Source organism: Bombyx mandarina, chromosome 13 (genome assembly GCF_030267445.1).
Source record: "Bombyx mandarina strain Sakado chromosome 13, ASM3026744v2".
In the NCBI taxonomy this organism is placed as follows: Eukaryota; Metazoa; Arthropoda; class Insecta; order Lepidoptera; family Bombycidae; genus Bombyx; species Bombyx mandarina.
Window position 1 is genome coordinate 5,953,944 of NC_143220.1, and position 13,262 is coordinate 5,967,205.

At 34.1% G+C, this 13,262-nt stretch overlaps 1 protein-coding gene across 2 annotated transcripts; it reads right to left on the bottom strand.

Moving 5' to 3' along the window:
* Nucleotides 1–324: 324 nt before the first annotated feature.
* Nucleotides 325–12,859, bottom strand: scf (Calumenin B scf). 2 transcript variants are annotated; one of them, XM_028170194.2, is made up of 7 exons: nucleotides 12,722–12,859; nucleotides 12,337–12,560; nucleotides 9,064–9,223; nucleotides 8,306–8,432; nucleotides 6,590–6,711; nucleotides 3,009–3,124; nucleotides 325–2,322 (listed from the first exon to the last, which is right to left on the bottom strand). In XM_028170194.2, exons 2-7 carry the CDS (start codon nucleotides 12,552–12,554, stop codon nucleotides 2,097–2,099), a joined length of 969 nt encoding a protein of 322 aa, XP_028025995.1. In that variant the 5' UTR covers nucleotides 12,555–12,560; nucleotides 12,722–12,859; the 3' UTR covers nucleotides 325–2,096. The 2 variants fall into 2 exon arrangements, with proteins under 2 accessions (XP_028025995.1, XP_028025996.1); XM_028170195.2 differs by having other exon boundaries at nucleotides 12,337–12,838.
* Nucleotides 12,860–13,262: the final 403 nt, after the last annotated feature.

Genomic DNA, 13,262 nt, shown 5'->3' on the forward strand with positions numbered 1-13,262 from the left:
CTGTCTAAATAAATATAGTTAAATAGACTTGTGATTTCGGATTCTTTTTTTTTAAGCAGACACTCTTGATCCGCTTTGAATTATGATCGAAATCTCAATTGCATTTCTTTAAAGCTTGACCTAACTTTACTTTGTCTAAAAGCACCTAATAGTTACTACTAATATTAATAATTTTATTAATTTTTTTTACCAATTGACTACGAAAAAATCATAGCCATTTTAGGCAGGTTTGAAAAAGGTATGTATTGATTACCTTGCCAGTTTCGAACCGATGCTAATGTATTAATTCTTTTCAGTTTATCAATTTAAATAAAACAACAAACATTTTAATTGACGATATATTATTTATAAAATTAAAACATATTTTTTTTACAAAAATAGGATGGATAATGTTAAGTAACTACATTTTATTGTTAGTTGTATACCTACTAAATTAAGTATGAACATTTAAATGCACAATTTTATATACTGTTGGAATTATATCAAAATGACAACTTAAGCATTTTATTTACTCATTTTTGTGCATTGAAATACCCCAATAACAAAACAAGTTTAACTCCACAGTACATTCCAAACATATTCTTCATTGAACAAACTTTGGTATAATGTTAACTCTTAAAAACTATTTTTTTTTTAATAACATTTAGAATTTTAGGCATTTTAAATTTATATTAATAAAAAATAGACTAACATACAGTTACAGATGACGTACAAAATGTTTAAAAGTTACGGAAAGCATAATGAATGAGTAAAATATCAAATTAATATCTTTGAAAAAAGCAACTGGAAATACAATATTTAGTATTAATATGTAACTTTTTCTTTATGTATAAACATGCCTCCTTTTTATTTACTTCGTTTTAAAACAATATCATACGTACGTTTTTAAATATAACTAAAACATAAAATGGCAATCGATCGTAATGTTCACGAGATATCATTAAGATCTTTAGTTTCATTAACCGTAAGTAACAATCTTATAAAAAACAAAAATATCTGTAATATTCCTTAACATAGTCAAAATCATAGCGCTTGTTTCAGTTGGTTTGTACATTACAATATAATTATTATACTATAACATTCATGCTATAAGATTATTTATCGTCTAGACGACATAGATACTAAAGGCAAAGAATTACTTTTTTCGAATGTTCGTATATCGATCGAATAAGCAGTCCACATACTCACACAAACCAAACACTGGAATACCGCATATTATTCATAAAACTACCGACGCCGACCCGGAACCGAACCATCGCCTTAAGCGTAACCTGAACTGACCGACATGTTGAGGATTCAATACTTTAAATTTACAAACGAAGCCACGTATTTCTTTGCCGGGACCGGGCCTCGGTGTGAATTATCGATCACTTTCATTAATTATGTACGTTTTAGCTCCCTTAAATTAAGTTATTACTTTCAGACGATGTCGACAAATTTACGGGCTTATTTTACGTAAAGCTGCTCGTTATTATGGATTTTTTTTTAGTTTCACACATCGTACATACGGTGCTATAAAGTCACTTATGCAATTTGTTACTGAACTGAGTATGAGAAAATACATTTTTTAATAGTTATTAGTGAGACGAGAGAGACATTTGCTTTTACTGATATAGGTTAAATATTATCATTTTATTTCTATAGCTTATCAGAACTATATACGAATTATATAGGGCCGTCTGGTGTAGTGGTAAGCGACATGGTCACTACACAAGGGGGTCGCGGGTTCGAATCCCGCCAAGGGAAGATATTTATATGATAAATATAAATGTCTTTTCCAGGGTTATGGATGTATATTAAATATATGTATGTGTATAATAAAAATCTTACATTTATTTCCGTTATCTGATAGCTGTAACACAAGTTCTTTACGAACTTATCACGGGACCAGTTAACGTGGCGTGATTGTTAGTAAATATTTATATTTATTTATTTTCTTTAGGTAGGTAGATATAATTTTCCAACGCTTCTAAAAAATTACATAATTTGCATAAGTAACATTACTGCACCGTATATGCGATATGTGTGTGTGTGTGTGTGTGTGTGTTAATATTCCGTTAATTTGTCAGCGCCCTCAGAAATAAAATAGGTTATATTTAAAATTCGTCGTGCCTGGCGAGTGCTTCTCCGAAGTCGGTGGCCTGCGAGCCGACGAAGAGATCGTACTTGTCGATGATCTCGGCCTTGGTGAGCTTCTCGTCTGCGTCGGCGTCGGCCTCGAACACGAGGTGGCGCGCCTCGGCCTCCGCGTGGTCGAACTCCGGCGGCGCGATCCAGTCCTTCACCTCGTGCTCGTCCATGAACCCGTCCTTATTCGTATCTCTGTTATACAATCATAGCATTTGTCAGGTTTTCATATCGATAAAAAAAACTCTACATTAACATAAAATTTACCCATATATTATAATATCTATATATATAAAAATGAATTGCTGTTCGTTAGTCTCGCTAAAACTCGACAACGACCGGACCGATTTGGCTAATTTTGGTCTTGAATTATTTGTGGAAGCCCAGAGAAGGTTTAAAAGGTAGATAAATATAAAAATGCTCGGAATTAAATAAAAATAACAACTTTGTTTTCCCTTTGATGTGTCCCCTTCAATTATTGTATTCCTGTTGTTTGCTTTAAGTTTATTTTATACAAAAGCTTAGGTCTTTTATTTATCGATTGAGACACTACGAAGTCTGCCGGGTCAACTAGTTTCTTATATAGAACACAGCTGTGTTATCATATATTTGTAAAACTTGAACTGTTATTTCGATAAGTAAACTTGTACAAGTCACAGAGGCAGCCCGCACACTGCTATACATATTGACCGACAGAGCCGGAGAGGAGCGGCCGGGAGACCCGGGGGACGCTGGGGGGGCTGTCTCCCCACCCGTTGTATCCAAGTACTTTGATTGTCGCATGAATACATAGTTACTTGCTCGAGACCTAGACTGAGTCGATACAAAATGTTCTCCGGAGAAGGCTAATAGATAGTTTTAGTTATTAAATGAATGTGTACCTGTATCCAGTAAACTGTTCTCTCTCCTGCTTGACCCAGTCGGGCTCCTCCTCGTCTTCGCCGTCCTCGGGTTTGTACATATCGCCGATATACTCATCGAGCGATACTTTTCCGTCCTGTAAAACGACGAAATAACTAAATATTGTTGCATATAAAAAGAAAACGGCGAGATCAAACCGTAAAAACAATACTAAACTCTGTTTAAAACTGCTATATTCATATCATTTCCTATACAAGCGCTATATCTCTGAGTCTTCCAGTAGGAACTTGCTTTTTTTTTATTACCTTTGTATGCAGACGAGCATACGGCCCACCTGATTGTGAGTGGTTACCGTCGCCCATAGACTTCAGCAATGCCAGGGGCAGAGCCACCTACCTGCTGCTGTTTACAGATGGACACTTTTTCAACTTGTTCCCTATATAAGAAGGTACTTCATTATTTCTCTAATTAATTGGAAAAGTGCAAGCTCTGATGTTCTTGCCAATTCCTAGAGGAATAGACACCATAGATGGTGCAATCATCATTTCAAATCGATGGTAAAGTCAAGTTGAGAGCACATAAAAAGACCCACATATTTCAAATGTCTTTATTATTATTAACAATACCCGTGATTAATGTTTTTCTTATGAGAGATAAGAGAACGTGATCACAGCACATAAATATTCACTTTAAGGTATAATAGCCGGCAAACTTCTTGAGCATTTGTCGACGTAGCACACTGTATTATTATCGAGATCTAGCAGAACTTAATTCAATCTTGCGTGAATTTATCTTTTTTTAATTTTACGTGTCATAAAATGTTAATATTAGATGTTATTTCGTATTTCTAAATAAATAAATAACATTAATTATTAATAAAAATCATTTATTTCTTTATTTTCCTTAAAAATATTATTTTTAATACTGCAACTTTGTTCTAAATACACAAGAAATATATTTTACACCCCTAAATATATTCTAAAGACTAAAAAAAATTCGCATAACCATCTTCCTCCGTCGAGTAAGTTTCTTCTCCCATGTTCTATTTTGTACTGTTGATTTGGAAGATAGAAGTGGATCTGAACCTATCAAAAATCGGTTAAGTACGTCTCGATTGGTGTTAATTCTGCTTGTTTTCCTGCTGAAATACTCGCGATTCCTCCTATATTCCTTATTATTCGCTTCTTGAGCTTCTTCTGCCAATGGGTCCAAAGGTAAAACGCATGTTTCAATTACTTATTTTGAGTGTGAGAGGATTTTGTGTATACTAGAAGGCATGTAGTACCAGGAACAATGTACTAAATAAAGTTTTCTTGTCTCTTCGGCATATGTCTTGTGCCTCCAAGATAACAGAAATGTTTGATTAAATTCAGATTGATCCCTGTTATTTTCGCTTACATTTCTCCCATTTAGATTGTATTTTTGCTGTAAGACTACTTATAACCATTTGAAGTGATCTTGGAGGGTTTCTACAGTTCTCTATGTCATAATGTTGTAGTATTTTTTCAATTATAAGGTTATTTTGACCTTTTTTTTATTAATTGGAAACCATATATTAAAAATATCTCGCCTTTTCATTGCGCTAAAAACAAAAAAAAATGTATGAGCGGGGCAAATAGGAGCAAGGAATTCCAACTAAATTTCAAAGAACATTAACCGTAGAATGCTATAACAGTGATTTCCCGGTGTATACACTTGCATACATTTTTAAAAGTCAACACTAATATAAAAATGAATTTTTTTTCAAGGACTACAGCAAAAACGTTATTAATTAATAACATTTCAATATTATAAGGTTCAAACTTACCTTAACGTATCCTCGATGCTATAACAAACGATTAAAATGACCAATTATAGCACTTTAAACGACAAGAGCAGACCTGTTCGCATTCTGCAATAAAGCAAAACTAAACAATACACTCGTGCTAGTACGCATAAGCTATGTTTCGAGACTTCTCCTGTGTTGTATGGTGTTACACACTTATTAATTTTATTTAATATCGGTTATTTAGTTATACACCTGTGTAATAAAGGGAGTTTTAGGAATATTTAGAAGAGTATTATTTTTAATTAAGTTCTGCTAGATCTCGATAATAATACAGTGTGCGTAGTGGGGGTAAGTTCGCGCATGGTACACTCACGTGCAAAAACAATATTTACTCTGCGTCATAATGCTATTAAATTATTAAAATCAACATATTATGTATTTATTTATATATTTATTAGAACATCAACAAAAAATATAGGCTAATAATTTAATCTTGGGGTGAAATAGATATTCCTTCTATTAAGTCAAAACTAGAGCTGTTGCCAGGTCTTGGTTCAGTTGAAGCGAAGCTGGTATTTGTAATTTTTTTTTCGTTATCATAAACTTGACCATCATCATCATCACTGTTTTCATCACCCGAGTCGCTATCATCGTGATGAGTCGATATAGGGCTCATCGGTGTAGTTTACAACTCAGTCGGTTCGGTCTTCTTTTTTGTTTATAATTAATTATTTTTTGAAGATATTCGATTCGTAGTAATCGAATGTTACTTTTTTCAATTACCAGCTTCCGATTACTTTCTGTGTTTTTTTTTCATCTGAAGCCTAGCTCTTTCATAATTCGTCGTAAGCTTCATTCCGAGCCATTAAAATTTATATCTTCTTTAATTTTTTCGAAGCCTTTCTACGGTACGGAGTTTCGCTGCTTGTTATGTAGTTATTATGATTACATCTTTTTATTACAGATTGAACGAAACTATCCATTCCGGTAACTTTCTTCTTCCCTGATATTTTCTTACCCGGAGTCCGAAACACGGCGAGCAAGCCAGAGCCTTTAGCTTCGTTAATAATGCACCTAACAGTACTCACTGATGTTTTTCTTGCTTCCGAAGTCTGTTTTACTTTTTCCATATCATTCTTCCGCTGTTTTATAATGAAGCAATATACGTCGTACACAAATTTTCTACCCTTTCTTTTAAATACTACACCAGTTTGTCGCGGCATAGTGTATTTTTTATAAAAAATCAACAAACACTCAATATATAGCAATGGCAACAAAGTCAACAAGCAATTATAACAAATAACGATTAATAACGATAGACTTTCCGCTGTAGGCAAGCGTACATTAGGGAGCAAGCGGAACGCGGGCGCGGTGCGGGACGCAAGGTTCGACTGATCTACCAATAACGCGCTCGATACGATGTCCCCTGCCGTCGCGCCTCACCCTCACCACCAAAGTGATCTAAAATTCGGTTCTGCGCAGTCAAGGTCATTTGCTCAAGAAGTTTGCCGGTTACTATATGAAGACCAGGTTTATACATAACGATACCACCATCTAAGTCGGAACACGTGACTAGCTCATGGCAGATGTTAGTAAGATGGCACTAGCTGCCTGTGCAAGCCTATAATACAATCAACTAAAAGCAACTAAACAACATTTCTCAAATTCTGATTAAATGTTTGCAATGAGCTTCTTCAATATTGCATTGTATTCCGACTTATTAAAATTTTCTACAAAAGTTTTAAATTTTTTGGGTATTCAAATTTCATGACTGCAAACACTTTCATATACACTAGCTACCTATTTTATCTGAGTAATTGTTAAAGTATGTACCTGGTCCTTGTCAATATCCTCTAAAGTTTCCAAAACGACGACATCTCTCATTGAGCTGTGGTCTTCAGGATGGAGGAAGGCAGCAAACTCAGTTCTGTTGAGTGCATCGTTTTGGTCAGCATCTATTAACAAACAGCAGAATGAAATTATGAGAGAAATCAACATTTAATTCAAATAAGACAATGGATGCTTAACCTTGATGTGTGACACACAAGAGGTCCAACCACCAGTTTCAATATAATGGAATTAATTTTCACTCAATATATATCATGAACATATGAAGAGTTTGTGGCCACAATTTTAGAACTATAACCATAGTATGACATACACACTAGGATTATAACAGCTTATAGTCTAGATTAGTATTTATACTAGACAGAGCTTCTGCATCGATGCAGAATAACTTACGTTGTGACTGAAGTTTTAGCTTTTACATACAATTAAAATAAACCCCATTCCTTTTGTAAATCATACTTCCCTTTACTCCCCATAACTTTTTGTGGAACATAGTGAGGTTTTATCACAAGTGTTTGTCCGATGGTAATTACTCAACTATATTTAATCACGAACACATCAATATGTAGATCCATTTTATGTGTTGAATTCGTAAAATACTGAACTTTTGCCTTATCCAATTTACATAATTATGTTGATTGCATTTTCAAGTAGTGTCAATTCAGCTTTTTATATTCATGTTAATGTATGTTTTTAAACGGACATTAATGACATCTGACTCTGAATAAGCTATTTTATGTTTATGCCTGATTTTTTCTAGAGATAAGTAGTCATTTTATTAATTTTAACACTCTGCATAACGCGGGACTTACCCTCTATCACGATTGGTATTTATAAAGTGATAGCATCGAAAATAATAATTATTATCTCTAATCATTTATGTGATTTTAATCCAAACAATAGTATGTACTGATAAAAACTTTACAATGCATATCTCAATTTTTGCATGTGAATTTAAGAAATACTCTAATAGGACTTCACTTTATTATTAACTAACGGCACGCTCCGGCTCCCCTCGGGTTTCTAACAAAAATGTCAACGATATTTGACGTTATTTTATGTTTTTAAATAAAAACACTTATTGCGGCATAACTATAATAGTCAGAAATATGCTGTCGCGACACTTTTGTAAATAATAATGTCGCGCCTTTAGAATTATAAAGGCCCAATTCAAAAAATGTGTTTTTTGGAAAACATCGATTAAAGTTCTCAAACCGAAAAAACGTAGAGGAAGGGGACGGAGTGAAAGAGACCGATGGATAGCTTTGTCCCTTTAAAAGCTACTTCTGGTCATTTGATTACTAAGAGTCGCTGAAAAGGGTCGTTCTAGGTCCATTGTTTAAATTAAAGACGAAATCCAAAAATTTCGAAATGGGTCTCTATAATTCTACAGGTGCGATGTGTTCTACAAAGTTGTAGTACATTATTTTATTCTATAATGAATAGTTTTTGTAGGGCATGCCACGTAAAGAATATTTTAAGTATTTTTTTTACATCTTGGGTTACATTATTGGAGTTTTAGTAAGGATCCCTAATTTTTTTCAAAAAATATTATAGCCTATGTCACTCGGGAATAGTGTAGCTTCTAAACAGTGAAAGAATTTTTGAAATCGGTTAAGTAGTTTCGGAGTATATTCAATACAAACAAACAAACAAATCTTTCCTCTTTATAATATTAGTATAGAAGTATAGACAACTCACCAGCATAGGTCCATCTTCTCCGATCCCTCTTCTGAAGATTTGAGTATGTGAAGCCTTCACTGTTAGGAGCTTTTAATTCTTTCTCGTCCATATCATCCATAAATCCGTAAACATTCTTTCTGTATGCCTGAAAAATTAAAATGTAGGTTATTTAAAAAAAAAAAACAGCCATTGCTGCACTCAACATCTGGAATCAACATGATAATAAATGAAAAAAACAGAATCATGAAACATGAATAGAATTTAAAATAATTGGAATTTATTTCACTTCATTACAGCCAATCATATATATTTAGGTCAATTGTATTTCAACATATAACTATCATTCTATGAAAAACGCCTTCCAAGAATATAGGTCAGGTTAACATACCTAACACAAAACTTATATTATATTCGAGACCTGTTTTCTTAAAGCCTTTTTACTGGTGGTAGGACCTCTTGTGAATCCGCGCGGGCAGGTACCACCACCCCGCCTATTTCTGCCGTGAAGCGGTAATGCAGTAATTCGGTTTGAATGGCGGGGTAGCCGTTGTAAATATACTTGAGACCTTAGAACTTATATCTCAAGGCGGGTGGCGCATTTACGTCGTAGATGTCTATGGGCTCCAGTAACCACTTAACATCAGGTGGGCTGTGAGCTCGTGCACCCATCTAAGCAATAAAAAAAAAAAAAAAGAAAAAAATATGTATTTTTTATGGTAGCTTTCAAACCTACGCTTAGAAAACAAGTTTGTTATGACCAATTGAGATGACCTCACCTCCCAAGTCACGAACTCTTCGTTATTAGGGTTCTGCTGTCTCCAATGTCTTTCCACATCCTCATCGATGTATCGCTTCTGAGTATAGCGGATCCAATCTTTCAACTCAACGAGAGTTATAAAACCATCCTGGTCTGAATCTATCTTGTCCGCTATTTCTCTGTAACGAAATATAATAAATTTAACTTACTATCCAAAGGCGGCATTAAAATAGGTTTCTAAAGTGGTAGGATCTCTTGTGAGTCCCCACGGGTAGGTACCAACCACCCTGCCTATTTCTGCCGTGAAGCAGTAATGCGTTTCGGTTTGAAGGGTGGGGCAGCCGTTGTTACTATACTGAGACCTTAGAACTCATATCTCAAGGTGAGTGGCGGCATTTACGTTGTAGATGTCTATGGGCTCCAGTAACACCAGGTGGGCTGTGAGCTCGTCCAACCATCTAAGCAATAAAAAAAATCATTCCCACAGGCTTCCCCACAGGAAACTGTTTTAATTTATTATCTTCAGAAAAATTATGTGACAGTTCAGAAAAAAATTGACATTTTTCCATGACCACGCAGACGAAGCCGCGGATAACAGCTGCTAAATATATATAAATAATCATGGTATTATTATATCGTTATAAAAAATATATTTTAACAATGTGCGCACGCGATATCATACACAAAAACATTTTATCACTTTTGCGTGTTATTAATTCATACACAGACATGTTTAAGTTCTTTACCTAAATATTTGCTAAAGTCGATTAATTCGTCACTGAAAACTGCTACCAAATTGGTTGTATTATTTTGATATTTTTTTTCCTACCTAAGATGATAGCCTTAAGAGGCTATATCAGCGTCGCCTTAACTAGTAGGTGAGCTCACGGGGCTCAAACCTGATAACGTTGCTAACACGAAACCTAGCAAGAGCTGTGCTTCGCAGAATCTACCACCGGATCGGAAACGCGACACACTGAGAAGATCCGGCGAGAAACTCAGTGGGCTGTGTCTGAGGGTTAATTTACTCGTCGAGACCTTCATCGCAAGCGACGGTTCGACGAGAACGGTGACCGGTGCTTGAGGTACCTAAAAGCACCGTTAGTGGATCGGGAGGATCCCAAATGACGTGTTTGGGGCGACATCGACTGCTTTCCATTCTGTCCGCAGGATCGGGAATGTAGTTAAAGGCGGCCACGATAAGAGGGTTCTCATGTCGTGCCGCTTTATCGAAGTGGTTATTTTGAAAATTCGCATGCACAGATAGACAAAGAGAATTTATTTTTTTAAGATTTCATTTTGTTTCTATGTAATGTAGATGCATAATTAATACACCATAAATCTTTATCACATCCGATGCAAGCCTCTTGATAATCATTAATTCTCGAATATTCTTCACATTCTGACACACATTTAAGATAACTAGGCCAACTGATAGTGTACGAGTTCAGCAATTTTTGTGATTGGTCTAATATTATTCTTTGTGATGAAAACTTTACAAATTTTTTGTCCACCATGGTAGATACAATCATTACGCTTATTCCTAAAAGCATTTATAATTTAAATTGTATTATTTCAACATAAAAATCTTTTTCCACTCTTTCTTTTTGTAACTTTATTTATTTGGAATAAGATTGATAAATTTCCATTAAGTTTATTTAAAAAAATTTAACAGTATTTTCTTTCTAATTAGTAGTCTATTTTTGAAAAGATTCAAAAATAGATTCCAATTTATTTAACCCAGATATTTGTTTGATGTTTGTGACATGATGATAAACTTAAGAAGCACACACTGCGGATACTGTTTTATCGTGGATAGTGCTCGGTAATTAAGGGCACTGACTTTTATTATAATGTCACTGACTGATAGCATGAATTTTAACTTATGTGAGTTTATCACACTAGTCTTAATTTTAAAAGGATGAGCTTCTTTAGTTAAAATTTAACTAACTTTTAGCAGCTAGCTCATCTGTAATTATCTACAGAACAGAATCTTTTAAAGTAATTTTGACTAACTTCAAGGCAACTTGTAAATTTGGAAAGGTGTTAAGGCCCAGGTTATAAATACAATAATATTATTACTCTGACCTACTATACTGATCAGAATCACAGGGCTATATTTTTTTGAATTTTATAAACTAAATCTAATATTATTGTTAGATATCAAGTTAATGACTGAATCCTACAAATATTTCCTCTATCATACTTGGGTACTCCAATCATTTCTAAGGTAGATTAATGACCAACACTTGGTTACAAAACTTTAAAGGCTTACAGATGCATTTGAATTATTCAATGGGAAACAAAGACAGTTAGTAATGTTTCTAATATCTCACACAATTGTATCGAAAAAATCACACTGTATAATAAGTGCAGGCAAATTAGCTGTGACAACCTATTTAAATTTTCCATGGCACTAATTGGTAAATGACAGTTGTTTCTAGTTACTTGCATTGTATTATTTTCAGGAATAGTCTCTTACGGGTATACAATAATAAATGTAAAGTTTTTATTATGGAAGTATGCTGATTGTACACTCTTTAAACGGTATAAGTACACAAGAGATTTAATATTATAATTTTTTTCATCATAAAATCTAGGTTGTAACCACTCAAATGCATTTCAGACTAAGTCTCATAAGATATTCTGTAGTTTCCTTAATATAATAATAATAATTTTAAGGTTCCCAAACACATTGTATTTTTTGTGTTTTTTTGGTATTTAACCTCTTTAAGCAGTGTAACTAAAAATCTCTAAATCAATTCAATGTAGCTAGACAATTTATCTTGGTAATTAGAATAACTAAATAAAAATCAATATTTTACAGGATTTACAGTACTAAAATAAAATTTAAATATCAATTGTAGAAAACCTCACTGCCTAGTACCTATTAAGTCACCTAATATTGCCACCCTGCCTATTTCTGCTGTGAAGCAGTAACATATTGAGGACTGAAAGGTGGGACTCAAGGTGAATAGTGGCAATCGCACATTCACAAATGATGTCTATGGGCTACAGTAACCCTTTAACCTTCTACACCTATTTAGGCAATTAAAATAATAATAACAATGTTTAAGTAGCTTACACATTTTATTGTTTAACTTCTCTGCATACAGAGAGCACACTATGTATAAAAAACATTTGTTATGTACTTTTTCTTTTTTAACATGTGATAAAATATGTCATCATAAAACTTAACATATGCTTTTAAAACACTACTGTAATTTTTTGTAGTTTTTTTTTCGGAGCTAATGAATAAATAATTAAAAGTAATATACAAATAATAACTTACCCAAGTCTCCTCTTACTTTCTTCGGGTGATAGTTGATCGAAAGTTTTGGCCTGGTCCTCTCCCAAAAAGGCGTCATGATCAAACTGCTTGTTATGATGCTCATTGCGATAATGTTCAGCATCAGACAGATGATCCATCAACCTCTTCGTCTCTTCATTCGTTGGGACTCCCGCGAACACCATCGAAATTGCCAATAGCACAAAGAAAGACCTCAACATTTTGGCCTAAGAATTAAAAACATGCGTTGAACAAAAAATACCGGCGGCAAAAATATCTTCGTAAAGTAGACTAAATAAATCGAAGTTGTTCAATCAGAATTTAAATTAAGACCCCAGGTTGAAATATGAAGGAAGTCCTACGAGTTTTTTTTTATAAAACTGCTTACTACTTGGAAACCGCCACGTCAACAGAGCCACGTAAACTTCCTGAATCCCAGAGACTTAAAATCAAATTGGAGCGGAAACACTGGAACACGGGAAAATATTGTATGTAGTGAGTGAGTGATGCTAAAGATAAAAATGATGGGGCTGCTGAAATATGTCGAAACATCGATTCACCTCTTTCAAATCGATTTTAAGGCGAAAATTCCAAAGTGCTGAATGGGCTACTATGTGGCAATTAAAAATACTAAGATGTATCTAAATTTTTTATTTTATCAAAAGTACATTTTCTATGTAAAAATAATGCAAGAACATTTCACAAATATTTGATATCAAAAGGATTTAGAAAAAACTTGTAGTTTAGTAAAGCAAATGTTTATGGTGCGTATTCTATATAATGACAACCAAACACGCAAACATTTTTATTTGCGTAACTACTGGTGGTAGGACGTCTTGTGAGCTCGCACGAGTAGTTACCACCATCCGGCCTAATTCTGCGGTGAAGCAGAAATGCATTTCGGTTTGAACGGTACAGCCGTTGTACTG